The sequence below is a fragment of the Triticum aestivum genome, chromosome 7A, assembly GCF_018294505.1.
Source record: "Triticum aestivum cultivar Chinese Spring chromosome 7A, IWGSC CS RefSeq v2.1, whole genome shotgun sequence".
NCBI lineage: Eukaryota > Viridiplantae > Streptophyta > Magnoliopsida > Poales > Poaceae > Triticum > Triticum aestivum.
The window spans coordinates 16,450,737-16,463,706 of NC_057812.1; the positions used below are offsets into that span (position 1 = coordinate 16,450,737).

General features: G+C 42.7%; 3 protein-coding genes across 3 annotated transcripts; 1 reads left to right on the top strand and 2 right to left on the bottom strand.

Moving 5' to 3' along the window:
* The first annotated feature begins 4,185 nt into the window (after window positions 1-4,185).
* Window positions 4,186-6,917, top strand: LOC123148881 (uncharacterized). Its single transcript, XM_044568399.1, has 2 exons — window positions 4,186-4,429; window positions 5,425-6,917. Exons 1-2 carry the CDS (start codon window positions 4,329-4,331, stop codon window positions 6,596-6,598), a joined length of 1,275 nt encoding a protein of 424 aa, XP_044424334.1. The 5' UTR covers window positions 4,186-4,328; the 3' UTR covers window positions 6,599-6,917.
* A 507-nt stretch (window positions 6,918-7,424) lies between these two features.
* Window positions 7,425-8,211, bottom strand: LOC123148882 (avenin-like a3). The gene has a single exon (XM_044568400.1). It carries the CDS (start codon window positions 8,151-8,153, stop codon window positions 7,626-7,628), a length of 528 nt encoding a protein of 175 aa, XP_044424335.1. The 5' UTR covers window positions 8,154-8,211; the 3' UTR covers window positions 7,425-7,625.
* Window positions 8,212-11,666: 3,455 nt separating this feature from the next.
* LOC123148883 (avenin-like a4) lies at window positions 11,667-12,416 on the bottom strand. The gene has a single exon (XM_044568401.1). It carries the CDS (start codon window positions 12,349-12,351, stop codon window positions 11,830-11,832), a length of 522 nt encoding a protein of 173 aa, XP_044424336.1. The 5' UTR covers window positions 12,352-12,416; the 3' UTR covers window positions 11,667-11,829.
* Window positions 12,417-12,970: the final 554 nt, after the last annotated feature.

Here is a 12,970-nt window from a genome sequence, read left to right on the forward strand (position 1 = left end):
TGTCGTGGTCTAGTTTGTTGCATTCCATTCCTATATTACTTTACAAAAGCAAATGGGTGCTTTTTAAACTGATCATCTCGTATTGTTGTGTTAGGTGGCACCACAAGTCTAATCTTGGGTGATCATCGAATGTACTTTTCGGCACAAATCACCTGCATATGACTCATCAATCATCACTTTACATGTCAAGCATAATTTGGGTCGCATATCTTTTTACGAAACCCATTCTGTAAGCTTGTACATGAGTTAGGTACAAATTAGCTTTTCCATTCACAGACTCCATGCTTTTTAAAATGATCATCTCGTATTATTGTGTTAGGTGGCACTACAAGTCTAATCTTGGATGATCATCAAATTTACTTTTCGGTGCATATCACCTGCATATGACTCATCAATCGTCACTTTATATGTAAAGCATAGTTTGGGTCGCACATCTTTTTGCAAAACCCATTCTGTAATCTTGTACATGAGTTAGGTATAAATTAGCTTTTCCATTCACACACTCCATGTTTTACTCGATTAATTGTTCCCTGGAACTGATTTTGTAATGTTACATGGATTGGTAAGATAAACATGCATTACTAGAGCACGGCATGACTCATAGGATGCTCTTTACATGTCAAGGATTGCCATGGAGCTATGCTCCGATGTTGTGAAACTGATCTTGTACAGGATGTACGCATGCATCATGAGCTATGAGTTTGTAATCCTCCAAGGTTGATATCTGCTGCTAAGCCCAACCATACTCAAGCCGCCAAGCCCTTCTTTTCGTCAAAAGCAAATTCTATTGTTCACTGGGTTGGGTGGGCCTGATCTTAACGTTGAAATGGTCACGATATATACATGGGTATATATAAGATCTTTTTTTAGATGCATTCAGTCATTTTGATGCTCAAGAAGAGATACCCGATGTAGTGAAACGTGAAACCTTCATGTCGGGGTAAAAGAGAAAACGTCGTGTTGAGACGAGGTCCTAACTCGCTTTCTTGAATATTTCCAAGGACCTTTCACATAAGATTCGATAAACACATGCACACAAAACTTCTAGTCGAGGGCACGTCTCGTACTCTGTGATTTCTCTTTATTTTTTCTCAATTTTCTTGTTACAACACTCATGCACACACCCATGTATATGTAGGACCAAGTTGTACACCTAGCCAGCGGACCTGACCCTAAGCGCTAGACATGCACGGACACAAACTAAACTGATGTCTACTAAACATGCATAAACCGGCGTAGACTAAACATGCATGTATCTGTGCATGTACTACTAGGATAGGACTATACTACTACTCTTGAATGGACTCAAATTTACTTACTTAATCTAATTACATGGCAATCACTTACATGTTAAACCAAAATCAAACACAACTTAGTAGTACTAGCACATAGGCAATTTGGATTACTTGAAGTCTTCAACATTCACCTCCTAATCCAAACTTTTGACTCATCGACTTGGAACCAGCACATCATCAAGACTACCAACCATGCTGCCACATCTTAGTGTCCTACATGCAGACCAAATGCATGACCTCATGTAAGAACTTAACTTAACTGATGCGCATCCATCTTCACGCTTGTCTTCGTCTTCTTATGAGTTGTGACCTTTATAATCATATGAGCATCATGCTATGTGCGTGTATAAATAACATGTATCACACCACAAACTCTACAACTCAAAGCATATATTATCCAAAAGCTCTAAAGAGCAAACATAAAAAAGTTATTACAGGCTAGGGGCACATAACTCAACACACATAGAAGCACACAACTAAAGCAAATTGTGTCTTAGTAAAGAATAAGTTTAACAAACAACCTAAGAGGCTTTAAAGTAAAGCAACACGCTCCCAAGATACTAGATTGCATTTGGGGCCTCCAAGCTACTTGTCAATATTTTATCTCCATGTATGAACCAACATTTGAGATTGATGATCTCCTTTGCAGTGAGTTAATTAAAAGCAAGTGTGAGTACAAATGTACTTGGCAAGCCTTACATTAGAACTAGCTACATTATGCTTTGGGTGTCAAGAGAAGGTATGTGGATTAGTTTCCAGAAGCGCCAGCTTTAACCTTGGCTACTCTGACCTAGGACTACAAGTAGATTTGTAACAGAGGTAAGAGAGCACGCATGAGTCCTTCATATAGCTTAATCAATACACCAACATGCATAATTCCTCGACTCACCCACGCGGAAGCAATTCAAGGTGGTAAGAGAGCACACATGAGTCCATCTAGCTTAATCACCACATCAATACACCAAAATGCATAATTCCTTGACTCACCCATGCGGAAGCAATTCAAGGTGGTAAGAGAGCACACATGAGTCCAGCATCTAGCATAATCACCACATCAATACACCAACATGCATAATTTCTCGACTCACCCATGCGGAAGCAATTATAGATACTTAGGCTTAATTCTAAAAAAAAGATACTTAGGATTATCTTGATAGTTTTTAAGGTAACCATTAATGGTGTATATGATCAAGCATAGATCAAGTAGTCAAATAATTGCGGGCATGGCTATTCGAAAAGTTTTAACCCTGCAGGGGTTGATACGTCTCAAGCGTATCTATAATTGGTTTCTTGTGCCATGCTATTTTTGTATCACTGTTGCATAAGTTTGGCATCACTTTTTATTATTTTATTCGACTAACCTATTAAGTAAGTGCCCAATGTCAGTACTGCGTGTTTTTGGAATTTGCATAAGTAATTATTTTTAGGACCAAAAAATTGAAATAAGAATCTTTTTCTGAACTTTCAAGCCAAAAGAGACTTTGAGCTAGAAGATCACCTGGGGGGGGGGGGCACCAGCCCAACGCATGGACCCATGACGCAACCTAGGGTTGGGGCGCGCAGAGCCCCTTGACCTCCTCCCGGCCGCCTCTCGCCCCCCTCGCTCTACATATACTAAAAATGCTTGAAAGATTTTAACATTTTTTCTATCAACGACACTTCTCGATCTGAAGCGATCTTCTTCAGCCCTTTTCTGGCACCCTGCCGAAGGGTCGAATTGATCCTCGTCAACCTCTCCATCATCTTGCTACTCCTATGGTGATGCGATTTTATAGCCCACTCTCATGGTTGAGCATTTGTACCAATAGCAATATGTTTTATCTCACTCTTTTGATCAGTTTTCAACCTTGATTGTTATCATGGGCTTGTTAATGGAGTCGAACTATGTGATCTATCCCTTCTATTCTCGTTGTAATGAATTGGATTTTGCTCATGCTATGAGTTTCTTTAAGTAGGATCGAATCTTTCGAGAAACAATGAGGTTATATGATGCATATGTAGTATAATTTTCGAAGATATCGGTACTCGCATTGGGGTGACTCTATGAATTATGATTAGTATAATTTTCAGGGTTACCGAGGTGACTTTGGGGCGTGCCCTGTGGATTAAGATTATAAATACAAAATTAGAAATGCGAGGAAAATATCTTTCAAATGATACAGAACATTTTTTCAAAACTAAGTGAAACATTTTTACATTATATAAACATTTTTCTAAAATGTGACGAGCATATTTTTGAAACACGTGAACATTTTATTATGTCATGAACAATTTTATGAATGGTATGAATATCTTTTTTGAACGCAAAAACAATTTTTACATTACATAAATAATTTTAATCGTACGTAAGAGCATCTCCAACAGAAGCGCTATATAAGCGATGCGCGGTATAAAAGTTGCTTTTAGCGCGCGCGGACCTAATTTAAAGTCTCCAGGAGCCGCACAAAAAGCGCGCGCGCGCTATAACTAATGCAACACGCGCATTAAAAAGACATCGCGTGCAACATATTTAGTGCGCTCGGTCGCGCGCGCTGCAAACTTTGGGCTGCTGCAGATGGGACCGCTGGACTCACGCGCTGCATATTTTACAGCGCTTGTTGGAGCAAACGTCTTCTAGCGCCCTAAAAAAACTACTTGCGCGCTGTAAACCCATTTTTTGGGCGCCAGGCATTGGGCGGCTGTTGAAGATGCTCTATGTTTTTTAGAAAAATCTGTAGATTAATTTTAAGATATTTATATTTGTACTTATTTGAAATAAAAAATCAACGAAAACAAAGGAACGAAGCAAGCCAGCCGCTTCCGTTTTGGGGGACCGAACATGGCCCTACTATCTCAGCCCTGTACCGTGCTTGGGCTGGCCCATGCTAGCATTAAAGGCCGACACGCTGGCCTAAACTGGAAAAAGTCCACCTCCTCTCAGACGTCTCTCCACCGCCCAAAAAAGTGGGAGACGAGCACCGCCGCTCGCCGACGACCAGCAGGCGGCGCAGATCCGGAGCCGCTGGTTGAGGGGACGCCGCAGTACGCGCGCACATGGCCGGGAACCGGCGCCGCCGCCGTCGCGGGAGAGCGCGGCCGCAGCAGGCCGCCGAACCCTCGCCGCCGCCGGCACCAGCCAGCCTCAGCTCCTCCAGGTGAGCACGCTCGCCTCGCCCTTACCCTAGCCTTGCTTATCTCGTCGATTTCTCATTCCAAAGCTTATTGAACAGATCTAGCCTAGTACTCCCTGTTGCTGCATGTCCTGACTCCTGACATCCTGCGTGAAATTGTTGTTGGCCACGAGATCTGTACTGTACTGTACATAGGGGAACTGGGAACTCTGAACAGTAAAATTGTTTGCAACTCGTCCAAGAAATTACACCCTAGAGCGGTTGAACACAACAATTATATACCATAGGGTGGTTGCACATTAAGGACAATACTCTGTTGTACAGAATATCATGCTGTAGGTGATACTGATGTAGCCTGTTCTGGTTAAAGTTTAGCATATTGATATGCGCTTGTTACAATCGAATGGGAAACTTAATTTACTTGTCTGTTCCTTGGCGATAGTTTGTTCTACAATAATTTGCGGGCAGGTGGGCATTGCAATCCTATATACGCAGCCTGCACTCTGTCAGTCTATCTGTCTTACTGTAGTAGAAGTTCCGGCAGGATCTGTTCTCAGAATTATTTGACAGTACCTCCCACAAGGCCGTGCAGTCTGTTTCACCCACAACCAGCCGCCCTGTAAACTTCAGATAACTGACGGAGACAAACCAACCACCACATCGAACAGCTTCAACCTCCTCTGCCTCAGAACACAGGCTTCTCTTTCTCCAGGTAGAAAGCAAGACCACGCCATTATGGTCCCTTGCCAAAGCACCAGCACGTCCCTGCCCCGTAGCCTCAACGAAAGAACCATCGGTGTTCGTATTGAATTATTGATATATACATCTCACGATGGGAATGAATTTTGTTCAGTTAAACTGTCATGCTTTTTTGCCTTAGTGTGTAGTAAGAGCATATATACTGGAAATCCAATCCAACCTCCTCTGTCACATATATACCACATTTCTAATAAATTACTAGCTATATCTCTGTTATATTTGAGTTCTTTCTTCTGACCCTTGAATTTTCTCCATGACAGGGAAGTTGCTGTTGCAGCAAGGCCCTCTAAGAAAATCTGTGATGCCTCTGGATCTATTTCCTCACCTTCGTCAGGATCTCATGCCTGGGAAAACCTTCTAGACAGCCTGCTCCACCAAATCATTTCTCTCATTAGCTCATTCCATGACTTGCTTGCTTTCCGCGGCACCTGTCACTCATGGCATGCTGCAGCCTCTTCCTTCCCATCTGCATATACCTTCAGCTTCCCACCCCTCCACCTCAAACCAGATGTAAGCCAAGAGAGTTACAACTCTGATCGCAAATCGCAGCTTGTTGATCCTGCTAAGAAAAGTTTATCCCATCGTTGTTCAGCGCCTGGAATTACTCCACATCCCATGCGCTATCTGGGCTGTTCATATGGTTATCTTATCTTCTCTGATAGGAGACACTGCCATCTCGTCGATGTGTACACTGGCACAAAGGTGAAGCCGCCAAAATTCCAATCTGAGAGTAACACTTTGATCTACTTTGGCATCCTTACGGCTCCACTAAATTCGCCCAATTCACGTCTCATCCTTTTCTCGAGAATCTCCATGCTCCAGTGGCAGGTTGGAACAAATTCCTGGACAGAGCACCCTCATGTTGGTGAACTCATCCATCAGATTGTGCTCTTCAAAGGCCAGATGTTTGCCATGGACTTTGTTCAAAGGCTACATACCATACACATAGCACCTGAGCTCAGCATGCAGGAAGTAGCAGTTATGTGGGAACAGAGCATGCTCGTAGGCCTGCATTCTAAGCCATGGTTGGTGGTCTGTGGTGACATGCTTCTCTTGGTAGATCTCTCGGTAAGCATGGACCAACTGTTTGGCTTTCCTGGCACCTTTCAAGTCTTCCGCCTCGACTTCTCAGTTGAACCAGCTAAGTGGGTGAAGATGGATAAGTTGGACAATTGGGCTCTCTTCCTTACCAATGATAGGAGAAACCCTACACTTTCTTGCATGAACCCTGAAAGATGGGGTGGAAAGAGTAACTATATTTATGTTCCAACAAAATCAGAAGATTTTGATGAGCCATGGACTGCAATAGAGGTTGGACAGCCGGTGCCCAGCTCGACTCACCGTATGTCATTCAGTTCCGCAGCCACTGCCCATTGCAGTCCACTAAATAGCCTCTGGGTGCTTCCCAGTTTGGTCTACGGGGTTGACCAGTGATTGCTCATCGTTGCTTGTTGCAGTTGCAGGGCTTTTCGTAGTCTTTCACAATGCCAGTCTGTCGGTTCCTGCTTTTATATTATTCAGTTAGCCGCTAGGTTCTGTAACTCCCATGGTTTCTTGACTTGGCAAATGTGTTGTGTAGAAAAATATTTATCTGTATTGTCTCCAGGAAGTGATTGTCCTGCACTGGCTCTATGGGGATTAATCGAATTCTTATGTAGCAGCTTGGTTGACATTAATTCTGTGACTGGGCAAGAAAGCACATTCTGAATATGCAAACACTGTTTCGAATCCAGTAACTCTTTATATACATGTTTGTGGTTGTGTGCTCTTTGATGTAGTCTCTTTTCATATGTTCCTTGTGCCTCTATTATTTCTTCTTTCATGTTTTGAATTTCTTTTGATATAATGGGAGGCATACAGTATAGAGTGATGGTTCATTCCAGTAAGATTCTGCTAAGATTTCTTCTACCGTACAGAACATGCAAATTCGGCCAACAGCTTTATTCAGGAGCAGATGTTTGTTATTTCCAAGTTGCAATAGTACTGGCCACACAGGGTGATGTATCACACTTTTATTTTGTCACCGCTTCATCAATCAGCTGAGCACTGATCGATCCAGCTAGCACAGCAGTACAGCACTGATCTTAGCAGCCACCACCAGCACAGGTAGTGGCCAGGCATGCTGTAGGGGGGTTGTGGTGCAATAATCTGAGATGTATGAGCTGCGCATCGATGGGAGGGTGTGAAGCACCATGCTCATTATCTCAAACTGAACCTGCTGCAGAGGCTGACCCAAACTCCACCATGTAAGAAGGTTCAGTGAGGTGAGAGGCTTCTGACATTTCATTTATCATGTAAAACATGCAATTTTATTCGGACAAAAGCTTTATTCAGAAACAGAGGTCTGTTGTTTCCAAGTTGCAATAGTACTGGCCACACATGATGATGTATGGCACTTTTATTTTGTAACTCTTCATCGATCAACTAAACGGTGATCGATCTAGCTAGCACATCACAGATCTTAGCAGGCACCACCAGCACAGGTAGCTGTCATGGGGATGCTGTAGATGGCGGGGGTGATGGTGCTGCACGGGGTGGTGGTGCAATATTGTGGGATGTTCACGCTGCACATTGACGGAAGGGTCTGAAGCACCATCCTCATTATCTCAACCGGAACCTGCTGCTGAGGCTGGCCGAAACTTTGCCCTTGCTGCTGCTGAGGCTGGCCGAAACGTTGCCCTTGCTGCTGCCGCATGATGATCTGTGACACGCTACAGACGGCCTGGCACCGAGCCTGCTCCGAGATCTGGGCCAGCGGCTGGCAGCACTGTTGCCGCATCAACTGGCAACTGCTTGCCTGCCACATCTGTGACTGGACATATGGTGTCTGGATGCACTGCTGCAAGAAAGCAGCGCATGTGTTCATCTGCGGCTGTGGCTGCGGCTGCTGCTGGCATTGCCCGTAGCCCTGGCTACAGGTAGTGTACAGCTGCGCAACTGCGCTTGTCGCCGTGAAGGCGAGGAGAGCGAGGATGAACATGGTCTTCATGGTGGCTGGCTATAAGCTTGCTTTGGTGTTTATGTTTGTGTGAAGGGTGATGAGGGAGGGTCTTCATGGTGCAGGCCTATTTATAGCTGCCATGGCATCATGTTGTGCATTGCATTCCTAGGTTCCTATGCTAAAGCTTTTGCGTGCTTTTCCAACTGATCATCTCACACTCTTGTGTTAGGTGGCGCTACAAGTCCAATCTTGGATGGTCGTCAAATATACTTTTCAGCACATATCGTGTAGATATCAGTCAGCTTGCGCCTGACCTCGATAATCCATATGACTCATCACTGATCATTTTACATGTCAAGTGTATATCTCGATTGTGTCTTTTTCGCGAAATCAGTTTTGTTGTCTTGTACAAGTTGTTAGATATAAATCAGATTGGCATGTCCAGCACTCCATCTTACTGTTTTCTGAAAACTGGTTTTGTATCGTTCTACTAATTGATAATTGGTAATATAAACGGCATCAGCAGAGCATTGATGACTCATAAATTTCCCTTTACATGTCAAGGATTGTCATGGAGCTATGCTTTGGCGTGTGAAACTGAATTTGTTGTTTTTTGTACGCTGAGTTTAATTGCTTCCTGGAACTGGTTTTGTAGTCTTGTATAAGCTGGTAGGAGATAAAATGCCATGAGTCATCAAATGAGTTTTACTCGTGGGAAGTCTGATGTAGCATTTTTGTAGCTTTGGCGAGTGAACCTAAACTTTTTCTTTTTTTTGTAAAAGGTATGTGTTTTATGCATGTATCATGAGGAGAGTGGATTTTTTTAGCTCGAGCTCCATGCAGGTCTTTTTTCAAAATTCGGAAAGTCATATTTTGAAGTTCCAAAAAATCTGAAAAAAATACACATGGACTGCATCTTTTCAACAACAACAACAACAACAACAAACAAGTTGGGGTAGCTTGAGCTGAAGATCTCGCAACCAACTCATGGTTCTGGCATATGGATAGCTAACTTTCATGCACCCCTTTCCATGGCTAGTTCTTCGTTGATATTTCAGTCCTTCGGACTTCTCTCATGTCAAGTTTGGTCTATCCCGCCCTCTCTTACATTATCAACACGTTTTAGCCATCCTTCTGGATGCCTGCGCTGAATATGCCCAAACCATCTAAGACGATTTTGGACAAGCTTCTCTTCAGTCAGTGTTACCCCAACTTCTTTAATGAATACTGCACATGTGTTAGAAATACAAGGTTTTTTTTTCTACTGCTCACACTAAAATGTACTCCCTCTGTTTCAAACTACTCGTCGTGGTTTTAGTTCAAATTTGAACTAAAACCACGACGAGTAATTTGGAACGGAGGGAGTATTTTGTCATGAAATTTTACAGAGATGTATACCAGTGTTCCAATGTGTCTATTCTTTGTTCGGCCCATCAAATACCTAATTCCCAAATTAAGATGTTCACTAGGATAAACTAGACCGAGATTAATGTTTTTTGTGCAGACCTAGTGTTGTGTTTTTTGTGGTTATTTCTGACATGTTATGGACTTAAATAGATGGACATAGCTGTTGAAACCTGGGGCTGTGACAGGTTTTAGTGATACCTAGATAGATACTTCATCTGTTTCGGAATTAGTTGCGCTCAAACGGATGTATCTTGACGTATTTTAGTGCTAGATACATTTGCTTGAGCGTCAACTAATTCCTGATGGAGGGAGCAGTATAAATATAGAATTCGCAACACAAGTAAGCTAAACCAGAATGGAACCCTTTGACTCCGCCCCGATAATAATCTTGCGAACAAGGTGCTTAACCCTTTGCTATAGAATTATATCGTGATATAGGTGACCATGTACTCCCTCCATTCCTAAGTATAAGTGTATTTTGGAGATATCAATAGGAACTACATAAGGATGTATATAGACATACTTTAGAGTATAGATTCACTCATTTTGTTTCGTATGTAGTCCATATTGAAATCTGTAAAAAGACTTATATTTAGATACAGGGGGAGTAGTTCGCTAGAAAAATCATTCCTATGAAGTTTGGGCTGGACTTGTATCAAGTGTTGCTTCTCAATAGAGTTATATTCCAGTATACATATCCTCCATTCTTCTATCTTGTATCCAACCTTCCAACCAACGATGACAAAATGTGGCTAGTATGCTTGTTCAGTTTTTGGTACCTCCACGGTTTCTTGACTTGGCACCAAGTGTATAGAGCACAAGAATATTAATATATGTTGTCTCCCGCCCGTGATTGTGCTGCACAATGCTCAATGGCTATGACATGTCGGCAATTAATCAGCTTCTGATGTAGCATTGAGTTTTATCGTGTGTGTTGGATAATAACTTTACGTGTGTCAACAATGTTATCGAATCCATTAATATTTTTATGAAGCTTGTTCATGTGTGTATGTTCCTTGATCCAGTCTCTCTTCCTACGTATTTACCGTCCCTATCTTCATGTTGTGAAATTTTGGTTTAATTGGGAGCCATGTAGAGTATGATGATTGTTCAATTCAGTGAGATGTGTCATAGATTTCATTTGTTTCACGGAAAATAAACCACCCCTAGAGTATAAGGTTTTTCCTGATGGTGTAAAACAGTAAAATAAAATATGTGGGTGTGCCAATATCCATTCATATATACGAAATAAAAATACAAACATGTGGCATACAAAAAAAAGTATAATTAGGAGTGAAATTATGAAAATATATCTTATGCCTTTAGATATTATTCAGTTATATCTACTAGGTTTTGTAACTTCCATTGTTTCTTGACTTTGCAAATGTATTATGCACAATAATATGTATCTATATTGTCTCCAGGAAGTGATCATCCTGCAGTGGCTCTATGGGGATTAATCGACTTCTTATGTAGCAGCTTGGTTGACATTAATTCTATGATTGAACAAGAAAGCACATAGTGAATATGTCAACATTGTTTCAAATCTGCAACTCTTTATATATTGCTCACACATGTTTGTGGCCGTGTGTTGTTTGATCTGGTCTCTCTCCATATGTGCCTTGTGCTGCTCTTTTACTTCTCCTTTCGTGTTCTGAATTTATCTTGATTTAGTGGGAGGCATACAATAGATTGATGGTCCATTTCGGTCAGATGCTTCTGAGATTTCATCTATCACGCAAAACATGCAATTTTATTTGGACAACAAATTTATTCAGGAGCAGATGTTTGTTATTTCGAAGTTGCAATAGTACTGACCACACAAGATGATGCGTGGGACCTGTATTTTATCATCGCTTCATCGATCAACTGAACACTGATCGACCTTGCTAGCACAACACAGATTTTAGCAGCCACCACCAGCACATGTAGGGGCCACAGTCATGCTGTAGAGAGGGTGGAGTGATGCTGCTCCAGGGGGCGGTAATGCAGTAATCTGGGGTGTACAGGCTGCACATTGGCAGAAGGCTGTGAAGTACCATCCTCAGTATCTCAAACTGAACGTGCTGCGGAGGCTGGCCGTAACTTTGCCATGTAAGAAGGTCAATAAGGTGAGATACTTCTATGATCTCATTTATCATGCAAAACATGCAATTTTATTCAGACAAAAGCTTTATTCAGAAACAAAGGTTTCTTATTTCTATGTTGCAACATCACTGGCCACACATGATGATGTATGGCACTTTTATTTTATTTTTCACCCTTCATCCATCATCTAAACTAAATGGTGATCGATCTAGTCAGCGCAACACCGATTTTAGCAGGTACCACCAACACAGGTAGCGGCCATAGGGATGTTGTAGGGGGTCTGAAAGATGGTGCTGCATGGGGTGGTGGCGCAATATTGCGGGATGTTCACGCTGCAGACCGATGGAAGGGTCTGAAGCACCATCCTCGTTATCTCAACCGGAACCTGCTGATGTGGCTGACCGAAACTTTGCACTTGTTGTTGCTGAGGCTGACTGAAACTTTGCCCTTGCTGCTGTCGCATGATGACATGGGCCACGCTACAGACAGCTTGGCACCGAGCCTGCTCCGAGATCTGGGCCAGCGGCTGGCAGCACTGTTGCCGCATCACCTGGCAACCGCTTGCCTGCCACATCTGTGACTGGACATATGGTGTCGGGCTGCACTGCTGCAGGAGAGCAGCGCATGTGTTCACCTGCTGTTGCGGCTGCTGCTGGCATTGCCCATAGCCATGGCTACATGTAGTGTCCAACTGCGCAACGACGTTGGTCGCCGCGAGGGCAATGAGAGCGAGGATGAACATGGTCTTCATGGTGGTTGGCTACAAGCTTGCTTCGATGTTTACGTTTGTGTGAAGGGTGATGAAGGATGGTCTTCATGGTGCAGCCCATTTATAGCTACCATGTCATCATATTTTGCATTGCATCCCTAGGTTGCTTTGCTAAAGCTGTTGCGTGCTTTTCAAACTAGTCATCCTAGACTCTTGTGTTAGGTGGCGCTACAAGTCCAATCTTGGATAATAATCAAAAGTACTTTTCAACAGATATCGTCTAGATGTCGGATGAAGCCTGACCTGGATAGTCGATATGACTTATCACTGATCACTTTACATGTCAAGTGTATATTTGGATTGCGTCATTTTATGAAATCAACTTTGTTATCTTGTACGAGTTGTTAGATATAAATCAGATTCGCACGTCCAGCACTCCATCTTATTGTTTCCTATAAACTGGTTTTGTATCGTTGTGTTAATTGGTGGTACAAACTGGATTATGGATCTCGTGTTACAATGCCAATCGGCTGATGGTTACATATACAAGGAGTCAACCCTACATGCAGGGCACGATCACAGGAGGTGGCGCTAGACTAGGAAACCTCCTGGAGACTAGGACTGCTAGTTACAACACTAACCAGTTATACAATACAAGAGT

What these genes read in the sequence shown, in the direction of transcription:
- LOC123148881 (XM_044568399.1), top strand. Translation starts at nt 4,329, where the DNA reads ATGGCCGGGAACCGGCGCCGCCGCCGTCGCGGGAGAGCGCGGCCGCAG. An exon ending in GCCAGCCTCAGCTCCTCCAG is followed by an intron (nt 4,430 to 5,424) that starts GTGAGCACGCTC and finishes TCTCCATGACAG; the next exon opens with GGAAGTTGCTGTTGCAGCAA.
- LOC123148882 (XM_044568400.1), bottom strand. Translation starts at nt 8,153, where the DNA reads ATGAAGACCATGTTCATCCTCGCTCTCCTCGCCTTCACGGCGACAAGC.
- LOC123148883 (XM_044568401.1), bottom strand. Translation starts at nt 12,351, where the DNA reads ATGAAGACCATGTTCATCCTCGCTCTCATTGCCCTCGCGGCGACCAAC.